The sequence below is a fragment of the Heteronotia binoei genome, chromosome 2 (assembly GCF_032191835.1).
Source record: "Heteronotia binoei isolate CCM8104 ecotype False Entrance Well chromosome 2, APGP_CSIRO_Hbin_v1, whole genome shotgun sequence".
NCBI lineage: Eukaryota > Metazoa > Chordata > Lepidosauria > Squamata > Gekkonidae > Heteronotia > Heteronotia binoei.
This window is the reverse complement of record NC_083224.1, coordinates 154,238,908-154,266,685: the sequence shown is the minus strand read 5'-3', so window position 1 is coordinate 154,266,685 and position 27,778 is coordinate 154,238,908. Positions and strand designations below refer to the sequence as shown.

Below are 27,778 nucleotides of genomic sequence, written 5' to 3'. Positions count from 1 at the left end.
AGTGTTCCCACTAAGCTGAGTTAGTGTGAACTAGCTCACAGTTTTTTAGCCTCTGGCTCACACATTTTTGTCTTAGCTCAGGGAAAATGGCCCCAGAGCAAACTAATTTATGCAGTAGCTCACAACTTTAATTCCAGTAGATCACAGTTTTAATGACAGTAGCTCACAAAGTAAAATTTTTACTCATGAGACTCCACAGCTTAGAGGGAACATTGCTCACTTCCAATTTGAATATTCCAGGAACACTTTGACCTTGCAATGAGTAGTTTCTCTAGAGCAGGGTTTCCCAAATCCCTCCTCCCCCCGGTAGCCTGGTTATTTTTATATGTCTCCTTCGTGGCCCACTAAAATTTGGGGGTGGAGCCGGGAGACTTTGGGGGTGGAATCGGGAGACAGGAAACACTGGCCAGGAGCTTTCCCCACTCCTCTCTGATGTTTCCAAACATCAGAGAGGGGTAGGGGAGTGTGCCTGGCTGGTGGACACTCAGAGAGTGCTACAGTCATAGGTGGTGGCGTGGGGGGCAAGAGGGAAGGAGCAGTCGGGCCACCCCTGGCAACCCAGCATTGAGGCTTCCGTGGCCTGATGCCAGGTTGCAACCCTGCCAATGGGCAATGCCGCTCTAGAAGAGCTTCTCTGATACATTTATGCTGTGGGAGTGTCTGGAGCTGCTGGCATTCTTGGAACTATCTAAAAGTGGGGGCAATTTTCATGATCCCTCTTAGCAATTTTTTATGACTAGTTATGAAAGACAACAAAACAATTTGCCATTCTAGCCAATTAGAGGTCACATTGTGAATGGATCACCCATTTTAGCACCCATTTCCCTTTTAGCAATTTTTCATGGCTAGTTATGAAAGAAGACAGAACAATTTGTCATTCTAGCCAGTTAGAGATCACATTGTGAATGGGTCACTCTTGTGAACAAGAAACTTGCCCTTAGTTCCATTTGTCCTCAGTGGTACCAGCACATAGCCAAAATCTTACTGGCTGCACATCCTCTTGATATTTATAGTGTGATCTTAGTCTGGTTGGTATAATTCTGGAAAGAAAGAAACTCTAATTGGGAAAGAAAACCCCCTCAGTGTATTGACAGCATATTAACAAGAATGATAAATGTTCTGCACATGAAGAGTTAAGAAATATGGGACACACTCCCCCCCCCAAGTACTTTCATCCATCTAGGGGGGGAATGATTTACGCAGCCCTAGTTATAACATACTAACATAAGCTGTTGTCCTAAACAAAGTAACATTGTTCCAAGCCCATTGAGTTCAATGGAGAATGGTGTAACTGTTTAGAATTGCACCGCAAACCAGTTGACTGAACTGGTAGGAATATCAGACAAGGTTGTTCATGTAGGAGCTAGATCTGTGGCTGTCATGATTTGAGCAATTGTGACAGAATGAAAAACTGATTATTGTCTGTATAACAATGTCCATCTCCACTGACCCCACTCTCACTTTGAAGGCCCCCAGTTCATACAACTGAATCCATGCAGGACCACCAACAGCCCCATGGATGGAAAGCAATGCTAAAGATGATTTACGAGTCAGTTCTTAAATTAAATACTTTTCTTAACCAGGCTTGTTAATAAGGCTTTTTGATGAGCTGTTATACTGATGTGTTCCAACAAGAATTCTATGAAGTACGAGTTGTGGCCCGTGAAGAGGGGAAATTGTCTTTTTAATAAGATTCAATGAATATCAGACAAGGATGTATTTGTACAAGCGAGAATAATATAATTCAGAATGTTATCTTTACTGTGGTCTGTTCTTCACTTTTGAAGCTTTTCCCAATGTTTATGTGATTTAATTTTTTTCATAGGGGATGCTTATTGAAGGACCACCAGGACCTCCAGGACCTGCTGTACGTATATGATTTTAAACTTTATGGTCATTTTAAAAATCATGTTCATATCAATAGATGCACTAAGTTTGTTGTTTTTCATGGTGATTTGAGAAAATTAATGTAGCTATTTAGCTTAGCTTCTCTAGAACTGTGTGACTTGCAAGTTTCCCCAGTGGCAACAGATTGGGAATTCTTCACATGGTTACAAATTCTTGTTCCTTTTTGAGAAATCAGTACCTGGTTCCCAAATAAAATGTTTTGTTACTCCTCAGTCTCAAGTTGGTAGGAGTCTAAAGCTCTTGTGGAAAGTTATGTAGCACAAGTAATTAATGTTCTCTTTATTTCTGTAGGGTCTTATGGGTCCTCCTGGCACTCAAGGTCCCACAGGTCCTGCTGGTGACCCTGGTGATAGGGTAAGTCCATGTGTGGGTTGTAGGAGAGCATGGGAAGACACAGTTTGCCATATTGGATAGTTAGACATGTAACAGCTGTGGTTTATGAAACCAACATCTCAAACATCAGAGCTGATATAACACATGGGGTTTCTGTTCTGCTGGGGGAAAATGGATTCTGGAAGCAGATTCAAAATTGGATCGATCCAGTGCAGTTTTCTTTCAATCACAGATTTATCTCACCCTCTCTCCGAAGACCTCAGAATGGCTTTTCTCTTCCTCCATTCTATTGTCATAACAGCCCAGTGAAGGCTAGGCTAAGTGATTGGCCCAAAGTTGCACAGTGAGCTTCATTCATGTGGACCTCTGAATCTTCCAAGTCCAAGTATGACATTCTAAATACTTTACTGTGCAGCCTTTCATATTTGGGTCTCTTATCTGATCTATTTCATATCAAAGCTGACATACAGCTGAAATTTGGCCTAATCTGGAAAGTTCATTAAAGGCCTCTGTATCATTTTAGCATTAGGTTCCCCCCGTGTCCATACACCCAAGGCCTGAACTGCTAAAGCTATAGTCCATTGCAGCCTTCAGACTGAAAATTAGGCCCTTGCTGGATGATACTATTTTGAGGACTCCTGATGCCATTATGCATGTGCAGTGTTCTGGAGGTGGCTTGGCATAATGTGAAACATATGATGAAGGATGCATTTAGATCTGAGCTCCATGAACGATGAGGGACCTTTCATAATCCCAGAATATTTATAAATTTCTCTAAGGAATGCTTGTTCATCTTTTGTGCATCCAGAGTTGTTTTGGATGAGACAGTTCAAGGGGGGAGCAGGAAACAGTTGTCCTGAGCTTCTGTGTCACATCTGAGGGGAAACTTTCCATTTCTTTCAATGGGAAGACATTTAGACTCTAAGTGAAGCACTTGATGCTTACATTGGGATAAATTCTTCTTTTGACCTGATGGATAATTGCAAGGAACAGGAAGCAAAATTCAGTCGCATTTCCTGTTTTGTCTGGACATTATTTCTGAAATGTCTGTGTCTACAGCTAAAAGGCATCATACCATGATTAGGGCATACAGATGAAAGCCATTCTTTGTTGTTTGTCTGTAGCATCTGTTAAACAGACATACCATTCAGTTGAATGCAGAAAGGACTGTGACCCATTAGTATAGCATCTGTGTTACATGCAGAAAGTCTCAGGTACAGTCCCTAGCAGTTCCATCTAAAAGGACCTGGCAGTATGTGATGTGTCTTCCTGAGTCCCTGGAAAGCTGCTTTCAGCCAGAGAAGACAGTGCTTGCCCCCCCCCCCCCCCCAGTCGGAAGAACAAGACAAACACGGTGTATTGGATAAACAAACAGGGCAACTTTATTGAACAACCACGGCATGGGGCTACCTAAACTACCGGACAGGCCAAGGGAAACCCTGACCCTTCCCTGTCCGGACAGGGCGAGCCACCCAGCCCCTGGCAGTAGCCAGTTTGTACTGGCTAATGCCAGGCCGGTGAAGGCCGGGAATACCCTCAAGTGGCCATGCCACACACCCAGGAGCAGCCTGCCAGAGCAGGGAACCCTATTGCGGGCATCACCGCAGAAAGCCATACAGCCCAGCTGCTGTCCCATCCTGCCACTTCCTCTGAAACAGGGAAAACCGAGGGTGATCACCGGTTACCTACATAGCCCAAATCAAAATCCTGCCACCACAATGCCAAGCCTCCGCTTAGGCACTTGTGCCCACCAGTGGCCCAAGGCCAACCGAAGCCCCAGCCGTAGTTCGTGCAAAAATGCCCTGTTGCCTTTCATGGACAGGTGGACACTGTCCTGCTGATATAGGTTCGCCAACTCCGACCTTATGGCGGGGTGAGGCAGGTAAACACCAAGGCCTCCACACAGCACCTTCTTGATCGCCCTTTTGGCCTTGTGCCTAGCCCTTTCGATCCCAGCTGGGTCCCAGGCAGCCCTCCACACCCTGCGAGGAAGGATGGTGGACCACAAAATCAGCACCTCGGGCCACCTGCTCCATATCACCTGGAGATCTTCAATCACCTGCAATGAAAGGGCCCTCCCTTTCAGCAAGCCAAGATCGTTGCCACCAAGGTGGATAACCAAAACATGCGGCGGAGCACCCGTCCTCCCTTGGAATAGGAGTGGCAGGAGCCCAGCCCACCAAAGGCCCCGACGTCCCTGCCACTCAACCACAGCCCACTCGCTGAGCCCCAACTGCGATCCAATTGGCGAATGCCGCACCTGGTGGGCCGCCCAAAACACCATGCTGTGGCCAGCGATCAAAATCCTCCTCCTCTCACGCCGCACCACAGCACCTAGAAAATAGAAAGGAACAAAGTGAAGAACCCCAACACTGGGAACAACATCACCAACATCCAGGCCTTACTGGGTGTCCAATGGGCGAACGTAACCCTTGTAAGCCATGGACCTCCAACGGCCCACCCGCTGTATGGCTGGTCCTGGATACCCCATAGCAGCAGCGGTAGATGCCGCCCCAATACGAAAAGAGTGGGTCCCAAATCTGTCCCCGCCAAGCCCTAGCTTCTCCAATGCCCTGGTGGTGATCATCCAGAACTGGAACTTGGTCAGCAGTGACCAATCTTCATGACAAAATAAGGGACCCGCCTTCTCACCCCGTACGACAATGTACCTCTTCAAAGCGAGCACTGGGCAGATTTCCTGGTCTTGACCCAAACCCAAGGTGATCACAACACCCTTCTGCTTCTGATTGGTTTTTAACCTCCATACCTTAATAGATACCTGGTCACCATCAAATTTTAAATCGCCCAAATGAAGGGCATGACCAGAACAGTTGTGGTGCGAGCTAACCACTAGCTCGCTAACCCTGAGTGCCCCGAAGAAAGCCGTCATTGCTGCAGCCTGGAACAATAAAGCCTCAAACGTGGAGGTACAAACTCCGGACCACACTACATGGAATCCCCTTAAAACTGAAGGAGAAAAGGGTTGCCAGGTGTCGAGCTGAGGGCCCTGCTCCCTGGCCCAACCCTCCAACATCTTGCAAAGCCTGAAATCACCTGAGGCATCGGCAGATCCCTTTATTTTACTGGTAAAATCCAAAGCTGCCAGCTTTGCCCTTATAGACTTAACTACAAGCCCCTTACCTTTCAAATGGACGCAGAACTGCATGAGGTGTGATGCTGGAAAGGGTCAAAGCATGCCCAACTCTACCTGTTCCCTAAATGCTTGTTACTGCTTGACAGAGCGATTATAGGCCTTTCTGGTACTGGACACCAGAGCTAACTGCATTGCCCGGTCAGCCTCAGCTCTCCAAGCTGCCACATCTCTGGAGGCATCCGTGCCGGCAGAAGGTCGGCTTCTGGTGCGAGCTGTCGGAATCGCTCCATCTGCCGGCAAGACAGAGCGTCCGCCACACCGTTGCAAACACCTGGCACATGCTTGGCAAGAAATAAAATGTTCAGGCATAAACAGTGTAAAGTGAATGCCCTAACAAGGCTCATTACCGGGACAGATTTGGAAGTCAGAGTGTTGATAACATGAACTACTGCCAGGTTGTCGCACCAAAAATGAACAATATGATTGGCCAACTCAGCCCCCCACAACTGAACAGCTACCACTATTGGAAAAAACTCGAGAAAGGTCAAATTATGACATAGTTCACTGCTCAACCACTCGCTAGGCCAACTTTCCACGCACCAATGCCCGCAAAAGTATACCCCAAAACCAATGGAACTGGCAGCATCCGAAGTAATCTGAAGATCAGCCTCAATCCTCATATCCGTTAAATGAAGACAGAAACTGCTCCCATACCTCGAAATCTTGTCGCATTCCACAGCTGATCCTGATCCGGTGGTGGGGCATTCGTAGCGCCCCCATGGCGTCACAGAGTCACCATAAAAATGCCCTACCAGGGGCCACCACTTTGCATGCAAAGTTAAGATGGCCCACAATCTGCTGTAGCTCCAGTAGCGAAATCTTCCGCCTATCTTTCAAGGCCGCAAGTTTCAGCCGCAGGCCCCTGACTTTCTCTGCAGGCAGCCGTGAAGCCTCCCGTATGGTGTCCAACTCAATACCCAGAAAAGTCAGAACCTCCGTCTTTTCATGGGCCAGCAGGACCCCAAGCTCCTCTGCCAGCCATAAAAAGGACTGGAGGAGCCGGGCGCACTGGCCCGACCCTCGTGGGCCTAAAACCAAAAATCATCCAAATAATGAACTGAATTAGCTGAGCCCGACTGTTTATGCAGAACCCATTCCAAAAAGGTGCTAAAACGTTCAAAGGCGGAACAGGAGATAGAGCAACCCATGGGTAAAGCCCTATCCATATAATACTTGCCCTCGAACATAAAACCCAAAAGTTCAAAGTCATCGGGGTGCACAGGAAGAAGGTGAAACGCCAACTTAATGTTGCATTTGACCATCTCCGCCCCCACCCCGCAACTCCGTACCACTTTGACCGCCTGGTCAAAGGAGGTGTACCGAACTGAACATAGGAAGTCGGGAATGGCATCATTCACTGACCCACCTTTCTGGTAAGACAAGTGGTGAATGAGACGGAACTCCCCCGGTGCCTTCTTCGGAACAACACCCAAAGGGGATACCCACAAATTCGGAACAGGAGGGCTGTCGGAAGGGCCTAACACACAACCCTCCGCACACTCCTTCCCAATCTTGTCCCTCACCACTTGCTCCATCCCCTGAATCGAACGTAAATTCCTTGCCATAAAGGGTCCCCTGGGGCCCTGAAATGGAATATGAAACCCAAAAAGAAAGCCCTCCCACAAATACTTTCTGTCATCAGCCCTAGGGTACTCTGCCAAAAGGTCCTTAAGTACCCTCAGCTTGATGGGGCTGGGCCCCTTTGTTTGCTGATTGGGTATTCTAGCCGCCACCTGGACGCTTACCCCCAGGTCTGGGCTTGGATTTATTGGATGTCCCTTGTCCCAAGTGACAAAAACCCTCAGCCCTGCCCCCATCCAGTGCACTGGCAGCAGAACTAACTGGGAAGACAGCAAGAAAGGAGGAACAGAAAAGCTTTGGTTCATCTCGACGGCCTTGGATGTCCTCTCTGGAGATAGTGGTTACTGGTTACAGGGAGCACACTTAAATGGACACCAGTTGCCAGACATTGGGGACAAACCTGTCTGTATTACCCTGGCATTAACAGTCAAATGCAGACAGGAGTCGCAGGAAAGCAGAAAGGAAGTTGAGGTCCTTCACTCCACATGGAGACCCTTTGCAGGAGAGAAACTGGAGGATGAGAAGGCTCCTCCACAGTATATTCCTCACAGGAAGCACTAAAGAACTCTAGAACTTGAAAACATAATTCCGAAACAGTCTTAAATTGATTGTTTAAAACTGCTGTGATTTATTGCTTCTGTGTCTTGTCACAACATCCTTTTAATGCATCTGTAATTTAGTATAATTAAAGAGATCTAATTGTATTCATACTGAGCACATTTTGTACTGCAAGTGATGTGGCATGAGTTCCACTTAGGATTACGGATGACAGTTTAGTGAGCATGTTGTTGGCACTCTGGCTGAGAACAGACGGGCATTTTGGGGTGACTGGGAGGCGGCCCCAATTGGACTGGCGCAAAAAGAGCCATTCAGGAGCCTCCACACACTCACCCACAAGCCACTCAGCTCTGGTCCATCAGGCAGCTTGGCACCTCCATACGGGAAGGCAACCGGGAAGCCAGATTCCTCTTTGATCCTCCTCGGGGGAAGTGCTGATGCGCATGAGCACTCTCATTGGGTTCTTTAAAAAAACCCCGGAATCAGCTTTGGGCAGCTTGGAAGTTCCACACCGCCAAGCCGCCTCACTTGTGCCCCTCCCCTTCCAGACAGCAGGGAGGCGACTACTGGCCAGCTCAAGCATTTGCGACCACTTCCAAAGTGTTTGGTTTTCGAGTCGGGTGGAGCGGCCAGAAGGACGGGGTGAATGCGGTCTGGGGACGCCCGGCAGATGTTTCTGTGTGGAGGGATTATTTGGGCCGACTTCAGAGGCGTCTCTGAGTCGGCCCAAAGTGCCGGTCTGTAATCAGCCTTTGTGTCTGGAAGCCCAAAAAATACTGCAGCTTAACTGAACACTGTTGCTAAAATCCTACTGTGAGACAAGCTCCCACATGAACCCATTCTGCATGTGGATGTTGTTACTAAGACTTTTGTATGCTAATTCATGATGGGTTTCCCTAGTGCCAGGAAAAAGAGACTTAGGAAATTGCATAGTTCTCTGTTGACTGGCAATCAGAGCTCTTTGCATGTCTGCCATTCTCAATGGTAATTTTTCTTTGCTCATACTAAGTACTTAATGAATTTAGGCCTAAACTACACAATATGTGCAAATACATGTTATGGTGGCCTGGTGAATTATTTAGGTGAGGAAGAACTAGCCCTATGGAGTTCATTGGTAGCACCAAGGTGGCAGAGGTAAGGGGCAAAATCATCCCCCTGCTTAAGAAAAAAATCTAGCTCCGCTTCCCCCCCCCCCCCCACGGTTTAAATGCAGGAGCACAAGCATTTAAAACTCCACAAAGGAGGAAGCCACATGGGAGGAGAGATTTGGGACAGGAACCCAGTATGTAGGGCAAGAGCCAATGCTCTCTCTTCCTCCTGCTCCCATCCACTGGAATATTTTTCTTCTTGTAAACAGGCCATCTGGCTACTATTGCAAAGATCTGTGTATTATGCATAGTTTGAGTCTTCCTGAAACTATGCTTAAAATTCACAACTGAGAAATTAAAAAAAGAAACTACACTAGTTCAGATGCTTCATGACTTCTTCCACTTGGAACAGCTGCAGGGATGATGTAATGTATGATGCTTTCTGAGACTGTTTTTTAATTGAATATGCCAATGACTGCCCCCTATGACTTTTTGTCTGCAAATCATATGCTTTCCCCATTGACCTATTATGTTCATTGTTTTCATATATCATGAAACAGGCTGTGGAGGGGATCAAGTCCAGAGATTGCATGATGCAGAGATTTGAAGCATGGAGGAAAATATCTTGCTAGCATTTGGCCAATAGAAAGCTAAACTAATGTCCTGCCCCCCCCCCCCCCACCGCCACCTCCCATTCTCATAGTGTAATAAACCTACCTATGGGTTTTACTTGGCATTGTCTGCAATAGAACAGTTAGATTCAAGTCCAGTTGGAGACCAGGAAGATTTTCAGGGTATAAACTTTCAATAGTCAAAATCCCCTGTGGGTTGGATTCAGAATAAGCTTTCCCCAATGGAAGGTGTTCCATCAGCAGAACAGAACTTTGCTGCCTCCTCTCTTCCTGTTGCAACCCATCTATCTCCCTGAATGGCATGAGGGGCAAATTGGGGTGTGCAGCAGAAAGCGGGAATTTGCAGAAATTACACTTCCTGTTAGCAGAAAATTTAGTAACTTTAATATGGATACAGCACTATGAGAAAGGAAGCACACATTCAGATGTTCAGGAGCTGGGAATGTGTACTGTATTTTCTCAGGAATAGGTCATGGTCCTTATCTGTGCCCTTTCTTTAAAGCACAACATATTATTATGGCCTTCTATTCAGAGATCAGCTCTTAAAGTTATTGCAATTTTTTTTTTTTGCGGAAAGAGCCAAGCCTAAGACCTATTTGAATATGCAAAAAAGGCAATTGAGAATATGTTTTCTATTACATGCACATTGTTCCAGCAAAACTATGTCAGTCATGTAACTTTCTGCACCTCCTTCACCTCTTCTAGGGTCCACCAGGACGTCCTGGTCTTCCAGGTGCTGATGGCTTAGCAGGACCCCCAGGTACCATGTTAATGTTGCCGGTAAGTATTTCTTTGCCTTTCCATTCCATTCTTTCCAGAAATAAAGGGGCATTTCCAGGTTGCATTTTTAACCTCTTGGATTTTTAAACTGATCACCTAGGCCTATACTATTAAAGAATAAAAATTAAGGAATCATATAGTGCAGTGATGCAGGCAAGCAGAACTGTGCCTGAAAACATCAGCTGCATTAAAACCATAAAATAAAATCTGCTTTTAATGAATTATTTCAAAATGTTTGTAGAATGTTTTCATGGTGATATCTTAGACAGGACATTTTCTTTTGGAGAATCTTTTAGGACAGCAAATGCCTCTTTCAATTAGGACTGTGCACTTAAAAAAAAAAGCCAATATTTTTCAGATATCAGGGATCTGAAAAATATCAACATTCCTAGTTACCCAGTTTCCATATCTGATATTTGAATCCAGGCTTTTTCAGAATTCTGTTATGATTTGACTCTATTATGGGGAATCTTTCTAGCAGGCTGGAGTGGCTGTTTTTTAATCTAATGGCACCATAATTGCTTTGGAGCTGCTGGTTTCTATCCTTTAAATAATCACCAAATTTTAAGTGAATTGAACTGAGAACTCCAGTTCTCTGAGCCCCTGAACAAAGTGCCCCCAGCCATCCTCCATTTTTAATTTGAGGGGAGAAACTCCAAGTTTTCTCCCAGGGAAACAATAACCAAACACTCAAGAGCAAGCAAAACACCCACTGTTCAAAAGCAGACAGAACCAACAAATGCAAAAAAACAGTATGGAGCCAGGGAATTCCAGCAGAATGGCAAGCCAATGTGTCAAGCGCAATAAAAACAATGTCAAACTAGAGAATCACAGCAGAACAAACTTAACCTGGAGGACATTTTAGCAAGGCCAACAGAACTAGTGTCAATCCACAGAAGCCCAGCAGAACAAATTTAAGCTGGGGGGGGGCACTTTTGCAAGCCCAACAGAACCAATTACAATCCTCAGAAGCTCAGCAAAACCCAGGATCATGTGGCAGTGTAAGTCCAACATCAATTTCCAGAACCCCAGAACTAGATACAACCAGGCAGAGCTATAAGACACACACACACACACAAACATACACATGTTAACATCAGCTCTCCCTAACTTGATACCATTTGCCCTGTGATTTTTCTGCTCCTTCCTCCTGTTGCCTCGGAAATGTGCAAAAGGATAAAAAAAAAATAAGCTACCTTGGAGAAGTTTAATGTTTAAATTGCTGGCTCTGATATATCCGAGTATATCTATATATATTCAGAACTGGATTTGCTGGCTTTGACAGAGATTCTCAGATGTGTATTTGGATCCATATATACCTGAAAAAATACCAATAAGAAACCACCCCCCCCCCAGGTATTTTCATATTGATATATTTGAATGCACATTTCTAATTTTAATGGAGGATGAAGACCCCTGTATTTGGATTTTGACTCTTCCCTGTGCTATCTCCCCTGTTTTGTAGAAAAAAAATAGATAAAGGACCCAAACCTGAGAGAGGAGTGGGGAAAGGAGGAAGGATTCTTTCCTGATTTATAGAGTAGTTATCAGAAGGAAACCAGTCACATGAAAATAAACAGTCAAGTGACATTCCCATTGATTTAGAATCAGCAGTGATCTTTGGCTCAAAATGGACAAAGGATACAATGAAAGATTTGGGCAAATTGATGGAAATGTATCAGCACATACTCTAAGCCATATTTGACCCACACTGCTGGTAACAGTCAGATCTGAAACATATTCCTTATGTCTGTATACCAGCCAAGTGTGACCATAGGGATTTGATAGTAAGAAGGGTTGCAATAGTAGCAGGAATGATGCTTGTCACATTTTAAATTGCCAGTTACTGTTAATTTTCACGAGAGCCTCTGAAATCTGAGGAAAAAAAGCATTGTTCTTTAATACAAAATGCAATTTAAAGCTGAAGTTTTAGTTAGAACATATATTTTGAACATGTATCAACATGCTAAAAAGTGAGCAGCAAGAAGGAACAAACAAAAAATATGGGAGAGAAGGGGAAACTGCCTTGGGGGAAAGAGGAAGCGACCCAGCAAGGGAGTGGGAAAAGACAGTTTCCTTTCTTTTGTTTTGAGATAAGCCCTGTCTCAGGGGAATCTGAAGCAACTGCCTGTTTTCAGTCAGTCAACATTTCTGAAGAGCTTCCAGCAGGTCTGTGCCTTTTCATAGCTATATTAAGGGTAAATCACTTCAATAGGGTGAGCAAGTCCAATAACCTTACTTAAGGGGGGGGGGGACTTCCTTAGAAAAGTAATTCATTGAAAAGTATGAAGAATAAAGGACATTGTCTCTTCTGACACCTTTGCTGATTTTCTCCTACAACTTGGCTTTCTTAACTAGCCATAGTACAACCTTCTTTTCTGGCCTCTGCATTGCAGGGCAGGAAACAAATGGTCCTTTCTCCCAAGGAAGCTGGTCTCTTTTGTTATCTCAAATGGTTATTTCTAGTGTCTTCAGATTTGTTTGTTTGTTTTAATCTCTCCCTGCAGTTCCGTTTTAGTGGCGGTGGTGAGAAAGGTCCACCAATCTCTGCTCAAGAGGCTCAAGCACAAGCTATACTTCAACAAGCCAGGGTAAGAATTAAATGTGCAGAAAGACCATCAATAGCTGATAGGCATATTGGGTGGAGAAGCTTCACTGTTTGACCCTGTGATGTTCCACTCAGATGGTTCCAACAGAACATTCTAGATTTTCCACATATACATGCACACTGCTCTCCATAACCAATGGAAAGTGGTTCAGTGGATAGCTTTGGTCCAAGAAAGAGTAGATTCAAATCTACCCTTAGCTGTAAGAAAGTTGGGCAAGTTACTAGGTTTCATCCTTACTCACCTCATGAGGATAGAACAGGGAGACCATGTGCATTTCCCCCTGATTTCCTTGCAGAAGGGACAGGATGGGGTTTTCCCTAACAGCTATCTTATTTTATTTATATCAGTTCTCAAATCCCATCTCCACAAGTAGCTGAACACCACTGGCAGCATGTTGCAGCTGTGGCCTATCAATATTTTTTTGCTCATGACACTTAACTATGAACGACAACCTGCTCTGTAAATCTCATCACCTCTGATAAGTGCTGTCAGCAGTTAAGCGTGTGTTTATCTTGGAATTTTTATTTTTGTTTCAAATCACAGATTGCCATGAGAGGGCCATCCGGTCCTATGGGACTCACTGGAAGACCAGGTCCTGTGGTATGTTAAACTAAGAAACAAACAGTCAGTGCCCAAAGTAGTCACTTTGATGTGTCATTCTGGTTGCAGTATTGCTTTTTCAGCAAAGTGTTTTTCAGGAATAGTGAAAGCTGGAGTATCTCTCCCTGTGTTTATGTAAGGCTGTAATTCAAGCATTGTTTCCTGTACATAAAATTCCACTGAGGTCAGTGGAAGGAGTATTTTTAGGATAAAAGGTGTGGCAAGCCTAGAAAGACACAGAGTTTAGGAAGTGGCCCAGAGTTGTCCACTTTTGGTCCCTCTTCAACTGTGTTCATAAACAAGTTGATAACAAATGAAGGTACACGATGGAGCCTTAGTGAACAGCTCCCCGGCCTCTATATAGATTTTATGATGCTATATAAGGAGAGTGTTGCTGCCACATTTTTCTGGCTCATTGGAACTCATGGCAGCTGCTGTTCCAATACTAGAGCTCCATTCAGGACTCAAAATTTGCTTTGAGTGCAAGTTGTATCTTTTGTTGTGCTAGGATTTTACCCATGATTTGCTGCCTCACTTCATGATCAGAAAATTACCTAGTGATGTTGGTTGTTGTGTGAAGACTAACACAGCAGTCCCCCATTATCCTAAATCTGAACAGGGGAAGAGGGCACATCTCTCCATTGATAAAGTATCCAGGCCAATACCTTCTCAGTATCCCTTGTTACTGCTGACCAGTGCTATATAGCAAAACTTCCACCTCATGTCTTCTTCAGATGTACATAGTTACATATCATTAGCTTTGACTAAATGTGAATGGAAATCCAAATCCAGATGCATTTACCATTGATCATACCCTACTATTCTCCTGTTACTCACATTTGGCCACAGTTCAACCACATGTAACTGGATAAGGATAAGGGAATGTTGACCCAACTGCCCTGGCAACGAGGACTCATTGCCTCTTCCCCTGACACTTGTTCTTTTGTAAAAACTGCTCCCATTCTCAAACACCAAAAGAAAGGTGCTTTTTACTGGGGATGAAATGCTTCATTGCTTCAGCTCAAGTTATAACCATGATAATTATTTCTTTATCCATGCTTATGCTGCTTTATTCTAATTCTAGAGCAGCCACCCATTTAAATATTTTAAGAATATTTATTTGCAACCTTTGATTCTATAACTGGATATATTTCATATTATGTATGCATTAATAGATAAACCTTATTATAATATACACCGTTGTCTGGAAAGAATATGTTTAATGCATGGGGCTGTAATCTTGTCCCTTTTGTTGTTGTTGCTGAAACACCACAATTGACAAAACTGTACCCTGGAACAAGTTCAAGTTCAAGAACCTTTAATGACATAAAAGGGTGAAATAAAAGTACAAATAGAATTAAAATAAAGTCCAGTGAGAGGTATCCTAGAACTCTCATCCTCCTTGAGAAATATAAGGTAATTCAGCACCAGTTAAAGCTTGTTTATCTATGAGATCTAAAACAGGTACTTATTTTAGAAAATACTTGTGAATAAAATTCCTGTCATGGGTTAAATTAGGTCTATGCCTGTGTATGTTCAGAATATACATCTGAACCTTTTGACCATGTTATTATTTGTTATATATTAACAGTTAACTGTCTGAAGTTTGGGGAACAGGCAAAACATACTTCTCTAAAATCCTTAGGCTACCACTACAAGTTGCAGGTTTCATCCCAATTCCAATACTACTATGGAGTGAATTCCTTCATGTTAACTCAAATATGAATGGTTGCCATTCATTCACCTAGGGAATTGAATTCATGACTGAACAAGTTTGATGCAAAAAGGCAAGCCCCCACCAATATATTTTTGTACACTTTTGCTCAGCTCCATTACAGTTTGCTTCCTCCTTTAGCTACTGCTCTGGTATCAAATTTCTTTTTAAGATAAAGATGAGTAGCTGTGTTAGTCTATCTGAAGCAGAAGCAAAGAGCAAAAGTCCAGTAGCACCTTAAAGATTAACAAAATTTGTGGTAGGGCATGAACTTTTGTGAGTCATTGCTCACTTCCTCAGATACAGCTAGAATGTGAGTCTGTCTGTCCTATATATGAAAAAGTGGAGTGACCTTAGATGTCAGATGACATTAGCAGACAATAGAAGGTGTGATTGGATAAGGTGTGATATACAGAGATGTAGCAGGCATGGAGAAATCAGCATTGGCAATGAGACAGGAAACCTAGGTTTTGACTCAGTCCAGGTGGATGCATCCTGAGCTTCATTATCAGTTGCAATTCAGTGGTCTATTTTTCTAATTTTTCTTTGTAAGATAACTGCTACTTTTAGGCTAGTGACTAAATGTCCTGGAAAGTTAAAAAGTTCCCCAACTGGTTTCTGAATGTTGTGGCTCCTGATGTCAGACTTATGTCCATTAATTCTTTGTCAAAGAGACTGGCCTGTTTGCAGGGCCGGCTTGCCCACTAGGCAAACTAGGTGGTTGCCTAGGGCACCGGGAGGAGGGTGCGCCAAATTGGGCTCTCCCCTCCCAGTGCCCATGACAACTGCCTAGTTTGACCCGCCACTGTGTGCTTTCCCTCCCTCCCTTCCCCCAATGCTGCAATGCAGCCGTGCTCAATCGCCCCCCTCCATCGCCTTCCCTCAGAGGCGCACCGAGCCTCGCTATGCCGAAGCTGGACCCTACCGGCTTTGATGCAACTAGCATGCCATCTAATGCTTGGAAGCCAGCACAGGAGAAGGCTTCGCTCTCCCTCACTTCCAGTTGCAGGAAAGAGGGGAGAGAAATGTTCTCCCATACAGGCTTCAAAGTGTTAGATGGCATGCCAGCTGCATCGAAGCTGGTAGGGTCCAGCCTCACCGCAGCGCAGTTTGGCATGCCTCTGAGGAGGGGTGACAGAGCACAGCTGCATTGCAAGGCGGTGGGGGGCCCCTGCAGAGGGAGCCAGACTTCATGCGTGGGGGGGGCGGCGGAGCGCATGAGGTTTGGCGATGAAGCGTGGCTGCATTGCAGCACCAGGGGGGAGGGAAAGTGGTGGTGGGTCACAGCAGGGGGAGCCAAGCCTTGTGCATGGAGGGGGGGGTGGCAGAGTGCGGCGCCACATTGCGGCACTGCAAGGGCTGGGGGAGGGCAGCTGGGGGGCGGCTGGGAGGGCCCACTGGCAGGAAACCTGCCTACGGCGCTATGCGCTGTCGGGCCGGCACTGCCTGTTTGTCCAATGTAGAGAGTAGAAGGGCACTGCAGATACGTGATGGCATAAGTCGCATTAGAGGATGAGCAGGAATAGGAACCTGAGATGTTGCTGAGTTCCATTGATAGTGTTGCTAGGATTTGGAAGCATGTATATATGTTTGCTGATCTGTCAGTTTCTGGTTTAATGTGAAACGCATGTGTCCCTTGTTTATCCATACTGTGGTATCCAGGAATTTTAGTTCTTTTGTAGATTAATTCATAGTTAGATTGATGTGGGGTAGAAGTTGTGGAAAGCCTGGCAAAATCTCTTGAGGGCTTCTTTGCCATGGATCCAGACAATGAAAAATGTCATCAATGAATCTCAAGTGAAGGAGAGGTGCCAATGAGTAAGAGTTCAGAAAATGCTGTTTTAGATCTTCCATGAAGATGTTGGCACACTATGGAGTCATGCAGGTGCCCATGGCTGTGCCATTGATTTGGAGGGAAAAGTTCTCACCAAATCTGAAGTAGTTATGGATGAGAACAAACATTCAGAGCTCACTAGCCTGATCTGCTGTGGTGTTGTCAGGAATGATGTTTCTAGTGGCATGTAGTCCATCCTATACAGAGACTCAGCATCCATGGTGACAAGAATGCTGTTTTCTGGGAGATGGTCAATGGACTGCAGCTTCCTCAGGAAGTCTGTGGTATCATGGACTTAGATGGGGGCATTAATAATGTATAGTTTCAGGATGGAGTCTGTGTATTTTGATACTTCTACTGTGATGGTGTCTGTGCTTGAGACACTGGGATGTCCTTTAAGTATCCTTGGCAGGAGGTAAAAAGTGCCTGGTCAAGGTTCTTGGGGTGTATCCATATAAATTCATTCCTGTATGTATGTTGGGACTTCCTTCATGATTTTGTTGAGTCCTTGCTTGTATTCATGTGTGAGGTCTGAGGATAGCAGCCTGTAGAAACTGGTGTTTGAGAGTTGTCATTTAGTTTCTTGTATATAGTTTGTCTTGTCCATTATGACAATAACTACTCCCTTGTCAGCTTGCTTCATAATAACTTCTGGATTATTTTTCAGGCTGTTTATGACATTCTTCTCTGTGTGGCTGAGATTGTTTTTTGTTGATTATTTCAACTAGGGCTTGATGGCAGACATCTTCTATATATATAGGTCCAGTGTGGTGTTGTAGCCTTCAGGGGGAGTCCTCATGGAGTCCTTCTTTTTGAAGTGTTGAGTAGAAGCTAATTGGTCACCCTTATACTGTTCATTGGTGGAAGGGTGAGGAGGCAACTGTTCAGCAGTAGGTTGTTGAAGCTGTGAGGAGGCTGTCTTTCTGAGAGTGTTCTGTTCTGTGCTGTGGTGAAAGTATTCCTTCAAACACAGATTTTTAAAATAAAAATATTTTTCAACACTACAACAATACATCAACATAACTTCCTTCAAACACAAATGATAGAAGACCAGCTCTCCACAGAGCTATATTGTCTTTGTAGGTTTAGCCTTCCAGGACATTCAATTGCTCTCCTAAAAGTAACAGTTATAAAGGAATTACAAAGGGAGATTACAAAGGGAGGAATTACAAAGGGAGAGTAGAAGAAGAGACTGCTGAATTGCAACTGATAATGAAGCTCAGGACAAGGTATCCACCTGGACTGAGTCGAGACCTAGGTTTCCTGTCTCATTATCAATGCTGATTTCTCCATGCCTGCTACCTCTTTGCCTATCCAATCACACTTTCTATTGTCATTTGCCTGCTATCCTTTTCTACTTATTTTCTTATAAGAATCAAAGGTTTAGCTGCTTGTGGTTGTATGGCACAGCCAACTGGAGATAATATATCAAGTGTGATGAGGTCATGATGCCACATAGCCATATATGACTTCATGATAATACCATGAAGGTAAATTTCATTGAAGATAGTATCTATTCATCTTGCTTTGAGTGGGAGAACATTTTTGCCCCAGTCTTGGAGGCTTTATGAATTATCTTCAAAACACAGAGTGTTTTTCTCTGGAAGTTAAACTCTCTACTAGAGATGGGCATGAACTGGAAAAATAAAAATTTGTGGAGGTTTGTGCTTTGAGGGTTTTCACTATAAAGGCCTTTGGAGCTCAGCCTTGGAGCTTAGTCAGGCTGGCCTGTCCTGGAGGTGGGCTATGAAAGCATTTAAAGGCCTTTGGAGCTTACTCAGGTTTGGCCATGGGTTGGTGGTAGGCTCTAACAACCTTTAAATGCCTTCAGAACTCTCTTCAGCTTTGGCCACTGGACCCGGAAGTAAGTCCAAGGGTTTTTAAACGCCTTCATCCAATCCCTGCTCTCTACCAAACCGTCATTTCAGCTCTGAGTATGGAAAAATACTCAGAGAACACCGCAAAATTTCCATTGGTATGATGTCGGGGTGGGGGGTGGGGGTAGAGATTGGACCTGTATATTAAAGGTAAAAGTAGATCCCTGTGCAAGCCCCGGGTTATTACCGACCCATGGGATAATGTCACATCAGGACGTTTTCTTGGCAGATTTTTACAGGATAGTTTGCAATTGCCTTTCCCAGTCATCTACACTTTACCTCCAGCAAGCTGGACTTGTATATTACAGAGATACTATTAAAGGTACTCTCTTCCCTCCTTTACCCATATATTATACCAATGGGAATTATTTTCTTTGCTCATAATTATTTGTTGATGGATAGTGTTGTGAATGGGTTTTTAAAAGTTATGTAAATGGGTTCAAAAAAGAAGAAAAGAAACAGAAATTGACAAATGGAAGAACTGCAGAGTTCTATAATGCAGACTTACAGAATGTATATTTGACATTTGCCAGTTTCTTAACTGTCCTCAAGTTATGGCAAAAGAAGCATTGCAGCTCTGCAGTTTTTAAATCACCTGTGTAATTTTCTCCTAATGATGGTTTCCTCTTTTACAAAACTAATACAGTACTGACAGAGGTAATCAAATGATTCACTTAAATGCTGCTGTTAAGCAGTCACTATCTTTTTAAAAGCTCTCTAGGTGTATTTACAACAATATAAAATGATAGTCCATACATCCAAGATTACAGGCTTTGTGTAAAGCCAGTAGTTTTCCAAGGAACCTCAGTAATTACACTGGTGTTTTTTTTTAAAAAAAGAGAAGACATACACAGCAAGGGTCAAGAGGAAGCATAGCACTCAAAGTGAAAGGATATATTTAGTTCCTAATGCAGTGCATAGTGTTTCTGAATGGCAGTACCGTGTTGCCCAGTATTGGGCCTTTAATGTAATCCCTGAGAATCTTTTTGCACCGGAGCACTGAATGCAGATACAGCACTCTTGCTACAGCTCAGTGAAGTACGTGCCTGGCAGTTACCTGGGTTGGAGATCTCCTTGGAAATCCATATCAGTGACTTTGAGTTCCATGACTGAAGAAAAGCACAATATAAATGCAATAAAAATAAAGTAAAAGGGAATCTTTAATCTCTTGCTCCCCGGAGTGAATACGACATGCAGGGCATGATGCAAACAAATGGAAAGAACCAATAGAGGTGTATAATAATAGGAAGGTTCTTCCAAAATGTTTATTATTATTTCCATTGACTTACAGTGTTATTTTCCATTGTGGCCCCCACCTTATGAAATGGCCTGCCTGAGAAGGTCAGGAAACCTCCCCCCCTCTCTTGACTTTCCGCAAACTGTACAAAACTGAATTATTCAAGAGGGCTTTCCTCTGGTGGCTGTAGACCTGAACTGCACTAAATGTTTCACAGAGTTTTTTGGATAAATAATTAGGGACTGTGATCTATACTATATTATATAGCTTGCTGAAACTAGGATCCTTCCTACCCTGCTCCCCCCCCCCCCCCCCGCAATCGTATAGTGTGTCATGTTAATACTTATGCATTGCTTCAGTTGTGTTTTTAAACTTTTGGTTGGTTCTACAACGTTAATTCCTAACTGCATTGTTCACTGGATGTCCCATCCTGTCAATTGTATTGGCTCACTGTGTTGTAATCTAGAGCAAGTGATAAATAATGTAAAAAAAAAAAAATTAAAAATAAACAAGATTTGTGATAGAGAAGACTTATACAACCATGAGTCTCTCCAGCTGCCAGGGCTGTAGCCAGAATTTCAGATTTGGTGGGGCCACAGGCTGGATCCCCCTCAAGTTCCCTCACAATATCAGCTGCTTTGTGGCTCTGCTGAACTGCCAGTTTTAACCAGGCACCCCAGCAGAGTTGGCGAGGAGAGGTCTTCCTGATCTTCCCATTGTATAGAATACAATTGAGAGATTGGGCCACCACTGCCGTGCAACAATAGGGAAGGAGTTTAAAGCAGGATCGGCTGTTCTACAGCCTCTGCTGAGGTGCCTGGTTGAAATTCTCTCCCTAAAGGATGGGCTGTTCTATAGGCACCTCCTCACTGATTGGAGGGGCCTGGACCCCCAAGCCCCCAGTAGCTACAGGCCTGTAAACTGCATGTGAATGGCCATCAGTGTGATCCCAGACTGGATCCTAAAGCAGAAACAAAACCATCTCCTTTGGTTGGGGCCTTCTAAAAGACCATTCTGACAAGTACCACTGAGTGGCAAATGATCATCTGGATTGTATATTTCCAGCACTGCAAAATGATAGATCAGGACCTATTTTTATCATGTTGACCAGAAACTCACATGTGGTATTTTTCCATCCCCCAAAACCTCAATCTTAATCAGTTACTTTGGTGTTGCCTTTCTGCAACATTGCTGGCAGAATTCTGATGAAAACCCTTCGATTTATTTCATTGCTTATTGTCCACTTTTTGACCATAGGGTCCTCAGTGGTTTAACAATACACCATTTTGTCCCACTCCCTAATATGTTAGTCTCCTGTTGTTCTAACTCAGGTATTATTCCTTTAGTGTCTTTGGGGTAACAGGGGTTATGTTTGAATCTTCTTCCTTTCTCCCAGGATCTTAAGTGTTATGGTTTGGATATTAAGAAAGGATTATAATCCCATCAGGTCATTATTGGTAAATTCTTTAACTATATTAAAATGTCTGCCATAGCAATGGAAAGGTATTGTTTGGTTCTTATGTTGAGAATCTCGCTTAAGCAAAGCTGAAAGAATGTTTTGTCAAATAGGGTGGTCCTGGAGCCTCAGGTGCCAAAGGGGATGGTGGAGATCCAGGTCCTCAGGTAAGATGCTGCCAGTGCAATCTAGCAAACACTCTCCTTCATGGATCTGAGAAGGATTCTGAATAGACCTGCTTAGGATTCTTCTCTACATTAAAGTACAGCATATCAGCATGATCCTGCCCAAGTAGCTATAATGAGCAAAAAGCTCAATTCAGAGGGTAGTGTCCTCAGGGGCTGTCAGATACCGGTTGCAGAAATTGCTGCTTCAGAGTGGTGTTTCAGGGCCTGTTTGCCTAGTATATAACAACCATTTATTTCAAAAGGTTTTTTTTTCCCTGGGGGGGGGGGAGGAGTTAGTCCTAGAAATTAAGATAATAAAATTGGCTATTTGGTTGTTTTTTTCCTTGCATGCATTTCTGCTTTCCTGAACACTGGTACTGCATGTTGTTAAAGAGAAGGACTTTTGCTTGATCACTTCCAGCTCAAATTAGCTCAGGTCAGAACTACTAGAACCCTAGATCGGAAGAAGGGGAATTGCCAGATTATTCCTTCATCCCAAGAATTCTTTACTGGTTCCCAGTTTGTACAATCCGATAGTGAGATACTTAGTGAGGCACTGGTACTGCCATGGGCCTCCATGCAACAATTCTTTCCCACCCAGAAGAACACACACAAGAACACAGGTGCTATTGCCACCCACCAAACCTTCCTGGCTTCCTTGGGCCCCCAGTTTAGTGCCCCTAAGCCACCCCCTCAGCAACTCTGGATATGGGTTACAAAGTCCAGAATAGACAAAGTTTTTATTGTTCCGTTGTGTAGATTTTCCTCTGTAGATCAAGTGTGAGCCAGTGTAGTGTAGGGGTTAAGAGTGGTGGACTCTAATCTGGACAACTCGGTTTGATTCCCCACTCCTCCACATGAAGCCAGCTGGGTGGCCTTGGGTCAGTCACAGTTCTCTCAGAACACTCTCAGCCCCATCTACCTTACAGGGTGTCTGTTGTGGGGAGAGGAAGGCAAGGCAATCATAGACTGCTCTGAGACTCCTTTGGGTAGTGAAGGGCATGGTATAAACCCAACTCCTACTTCTCTTCCTCCTCCACTTCTCCTCCTCCTCCTTACTTTTCATGCCTCATAACTGATTTCACTGACTTGTTCAAACTATGCAGGCTTACTTTTGAAATTGATTTACTGATAATGTGGGTTTAAAAAGCCCTTGGTGGCCTCCTAATTCAAGTGGGAAGTTGAGCATCAAACTTCTTTTGAGGTGGATAATTAAAGCATACCTTTGTGATGCTTCTGATTTATCTTTAATGACTGTAGTCAGCATATCTTGCTTGTTTTCAGGGCCCTCGAGGTATACAAGGTCCAGCTGGACTTCCTGGAAAACCAGGCAAACGAGTAGGTATTTCATACTTCTAAACAGCTCAGGTGGGGTAAGAATATTTATGCACACACATTGAATAGTGGTGAATATGCTTTTGAGATTGTGTCTTTGGTATTAAGGTGCTTCATTTTTCCTCCCCAGGGTCGTCCAGGTGCTGATGGAGCAAGAGGGATGCCGGGGGAACCTGGTTCGAAGGTAAGCAAATATAAGTATTTCATATCTGATGTTTTTCAGATGTGCTTCTAGTTAGAAACCAAATATCTTCTTCCTGGGGATACAAACATCACTGAATCTGAGCAGAATTATGCTCAGAATTAATGGCAACTAATTGATCATCGTGAAAAATTAAGACTCATTCCTGAATGTCACAGTTCTGGCTATTGCTACACTTTTGCATGTACTATCATAGCTTCCTGAAGAAAGAGTCACAGTCCAGCAGGCCCTGACAAATACAAGAACTAGACTGATTCACTGAATTCAATCTAGTTTCAGTTTCCATTGGTAACCCAGGCTGCACAATAGCCCTGGGTGCTCCTGTACATATCAGTTCATAGAGATAACTAGAAAAGATTGCTTTCGCCAGGTCTTTTTTGGTAAGAAGTTGTCATTAGTTTTGCCAAAGTAAGCCTTAACTGCCACATATAAATACATTTTTAATGGGTTGGACCGTACCATTTTTTCTTCTTCCCAGTTTCGCCTTTCACTGCACCATCCCCAAGTTCTGTATGGCTTTTGTCCACAGAGATCCCACCATTCTTAGTGTAGTCATTTTGGGATCAACAAAGTACCCTTATCTTGCTTCCATCCATGGAAAACTAGTAGGATCCGCTGAAATTCTTGCAGCGTATGAATCAAATTTCAGATGCTTTCATTTGTGTGGGCATGATCCATCTACACGATGGGGGCTGGGAAAGGAAGGTTCAGTGAAACATTTTCAATTCTCTTCCTGCATGGTCCTTGAGCATAAATTTATTGTATCTTACCAGCCATTACTCCCAACAGGAGGCTCATCCATGTTCTCATATGTTCTGAGAAAGAATAAGTTTCAGGCTAGGACCATGTGGAGTAAAGGGATAGCTGGATGAATATGCCAGACACGTACAAGATTGTCCTGTGAAAACCAGTGGTACATGCAGTATGTATAAACCCATTTTCCACAGCCAACAAAGACCCATCAACCTGTATTCCAGTTGTTTCCTGTGTGTTCAGACCAGGTGGGGGTGGACTGTACTTGTGTTAGTTAATTTAAAAGGAATAATCTGTGGTTCTTTCAGTCTGCTGATATCTGCACTCAGCATGCAACAGGCTGAACATTCAAAGGTGGGAGGAATGCACAGAATAAACATATGTAAGATTTGTTGTGCTATCAAACAGAGCTATCTCTGTGTCTATATCAAGGTCTATAGCATGATATAGACCTTTAGCTGTGCAGCAAATTTTGTTTTCTGGCATATACCAAGCAACCTGCAACTTCAGTAGAGGTTGGGCAAATGAATACGCCGAGTAGATTTACAGCAAGCATGTGCAGTTTATTAAAACTTTTACACACTGCAACAGTGAAATACTGACACTCTTTCTCCTTCACTAGGGTGACAGAGGTTTTGATGGCCTTCCTGGTTTACCTGGTGATAAAGGTCACAGGGTAAGAGAAATGTTCATGTTTATCTGAAAACATCAAAATATGGCTGCAGTAAAATTTTACCTGCTGCTATAGGCCAAAGCAATTGGAGTATTTCATGTTCTTATCATGACAGTGTTGCTATTCTTCCTGCTAGTCAATCTAGAATATCTTTATGAAAGTCAGTAAAACTTCTCTGGAGTAATTGCAAAGATAGCTGCTTTGAATAATAGATTTCAGCTCCTATACCTTTTCAATATGAGGAATAAACAGGAGTTATAATAATAGGTTTGTTTTTCTGGTATAATTTGCCTTTACTTTAATGACCATCTGAGGGAAACATCTTGTGGGCTCCTTTCATCAGCTCCTGTTCAAGTCCTGTAAGTTTCAACAGCTTTTGATACGCCTTCAGAACACCTGCCCATTGAAGCTCACCTGACACCTACATTACTTTCTTTTAGGCACTAATCCAAAACACATTTTTCCCCCTCTCTTAACAGCTTTTTAATGGTCTGCTGCTGTCTGATAGTTTTTATGCTGTTTATGTCCAATGCTTTTTATGGCTTTTAAAATATTGTGGTGATTTTACTGGTAAGCTGTCTCAAGAAGGACTCTGAGGAGGATGCATTAAAATATCCTAATTTTTTAAAAAAAGCAATAATCCCTGCTCTGGATATAGTCTAGTTGCTCTTGATCCATTTGCTTTCTCACTACCAGTCTGTACTCATTATGAATTCATGTCTCATTCCCTGATGCTGTCCAAGACCCAGAGATCCTAGTTAACTTATTTTACTACAGCACCCCAAGTTAGCTTCCAGAAAATCTCCCATTTCTGTAAAAGTTGCTTCTAGAAATACTTAGTTTAGTTTAGTTTAGTTTATTTGTAATTTGTATCCCGCCCTTCCCACCAGGTGGCTCAGGGCGGCTTACAGCATATAAAATCTAACATAAGAATATAAAAATTTAGACATTTCACACAGTTTACATAGTTAAAATTAAACATTTCACACAATTTACATAGATAAAACATTAAAAACATACAGCGATCTTATAAAAACTACACTCAGTTTCAAGTTTCAAGTGCCGGTTAGTTGTAAGCCAGCCGGAAGAGGACTGTCTTACAGGCCCTGCGGAATTGAGCAAGATCCCGCAGGGCCCTTACCTCTTCCGGCAGCTGGTTCCACCAGGAAGGGGCCATTACGGAGAAGGCCCTATCCCTAGTAGATTTCAAACGGGCTTCCTTTGGCCCGGGAACAACAAGGAGATTTTGAGTTCCTGATCTCAGTACTCTCTGGGGAACGTTAGGCTGCATTCAGATGTTATGACAAACTGCCATTTTGTTGCAGAAACCATGCTTAGTCTACCAGATGTATCTAACAAACTCCAGCTTCTTTAACATTTCTGATTTGTCTACTGTGGTTTGTTGTGCTGTTTGAATGCAACCTCAAAGTGGCACTTAGTTCTTTTCTAACAACCACTTCACACTTCACACTTTTGTTGTGGCTGGCCTGGTATCTGTGCATAGTTTACATGATTAATTTAGGGAAACTGGTGTAACTCTAGCAAACACAAGTACTGAATAAAATGTGAAATGGTTCCTGATATCCACTTCGCTTCTAAATGTCTTGGTCAGAGGCAGAAGTCTCAAGTGCCTGCCTACGGTTAGTCTCTGGCTGTGCTCAGACAACAGTCTTAGTGTGATCTGGCCCTGCCTCTAATTAATCCAGGGGTGTTTAATTATTATTTTTTGTAACAGAAAGTTTTGATCAGACATTCCACCATAATCTACTTCAATACATGCTCACTCCATGATTGATTGATCAGATTACTGCTGTGCAGCAATCCCGGAGGGGCAGTCAGGTGGCTCCCCCCCCCCATCATTTGTCTTCTGAGTATGCACATAAGCACTTATGGGAACCATCACTTCAAACTGCTGGCAGGATGGTGGCCGGTGGCCAAAGGGATTGCTAGAGGAGGCTGCTGGGATATGTAATTCAGCATGGTGAAAGTATTTTTGAAACTGCCTTGGAGGTTTTCTTATGAAAAACACAATTTTGAGAAGCTCCCATGAGAGACAGATAGACAGAGATGCCTGTAAACTGTACATAATGAATGCACAAGTGGTGATTGATGATCCAGGGGTGATTATGTGTTTATGCACATGTCCCTGATCAAAAGAGAATGGACAGGTAGGTTCATACTTTCCAACAGGCTTCAGTTCACAACAAGGGAGTTCAGACATCCAGAAATGTGGGATGAAAGTGCTACCATCCATAAGGACCAATCTTTCCTTGGTGTCTAATAACTCTGCTTTGAAGGCAGGGTGCCAGTAACTGGGGCAGATGTTGCTGTCTGATTGTGCACTTTAAATCTGGAAGGGAATAGCAATGACTTCAACTCAGAGTGCTTGTCTGACTGCAGCCTCTGGGTAAACATCTCTCAGGCTCAAGATCATGATGTTCCAAAGGGCATAGAACAGGGTTCCCCAAACTTTTCTTTCCCATGGCCCAGTTATTTTTACACTTCTCCTTCATGACCCACTAAAATTTGGGGGTGGAGCCAGGAGACTCTGGGGGTGGAGCCAGGAGACAGGAATTATGTCATTTCCTGTGGTGTCACGGGCCAACTGATGTCACTTCTGGGGTACACTGAACCAAAACGCCACCTTTTTCTGTGATGTCACTTCCAGAATGTCCACCAGTGGGACCAGGGCACTAGAAGCCCTCCCACTGTTGCTTCCCCCTTCCCAGCACCAAGAATACAAGCAAAGCATCAGAAAGAAAGAGGGGGGGGGAGAGAAAAAAAGCCTTCCTCATCATCAGATGACCTCAGCCAGCAACAATTCTGCCCAGGGGTCATTTGGTAAAAATGGGGGGGAGAAGGAAGGAGAGGCAGCCCAGCTCCTTTCTGCACAACACAGAGATGGGGGAAGGAAGCCAGACAGAGCTCAGACTTTGCAGCCTGTGTCAGTCTTCAAGGCTAGCTTTTCTCTGCACAACAGAGAGACGGGGGAAGGAAGTCAAACGGATTGCAGGCTTTGCAACCTGTGTCAGTATTCAAGGCTAGCTTTTATCTGCACAACAGAGAAACAGGGGAAGGAAGGAAGCCAAATGGAGAGCAGGCTTTGCAGCCTGTGCCAGTCTTCAAGGCTAGCTTTTTTCTGCACAACAGAGAGATGGAGGGAGAAAGGAAGCAGAGCAGAGGTCATGCTTTGCTGGGGGCAGGGCTAGCTTTGTTGGGGCGGGGCTAGCTTTGGCTTTTCTTGTGAGGCTTCCATGGCCCGGTAGCGGGTCACGACCCTGCAAATG

At 43.9% G+C, this 27,778-nt stretch overlaps 1 protein-coding gene across 4 annotated transcripts in view; it reads left to right on the top strand.

Moving 5' to 3' along the window:
* COL11A1 (collagen type XI alpha 1 chain) overlaps positions 1-27,778 on the top strand; it is a 335,777-nt gene that overhangs the window by 132,986 nt on the left and 175,013 nt on the right. For all 4 annotated transcript variants that reach the window (XM_060232292.1, XM_060232289.1, XM_060232291.1 and 1 more), the window contains 9 exons: positions 1,826-1,867; positions 2,200-2,262; positions 9,960-10,034; positions 12,542-12,625; positions 13,187-13,243; positions 21,475-21,528; positions 22,813-22,866; positions 22,994-23,047; positions 24,441-24,494. In XM_060232292.1, coding sequence (XP_060088275.1) covers positions 1,826-1,867; positions 2,200-2,262; positions 9,960-10,034; positions 12,542-12,625; positions 13,187-13,243; positions 21,475-21,528; positions 22,813-22,866; positions 22,994-23,047; positions 24,441-24,494 — 537 coding nt within the window. The remainder of the gene's footprint in view (positions 1-1,825; positions 1,868-2,199; positions 2,263-9,959; positions 10,035-12,541; positions 12,626-13,186; positions 13,244-21,474; positions 21,529-22,812; positions 22,867-22,993; positions 23,048-24,440; positions 24,495-27,778) is intronic.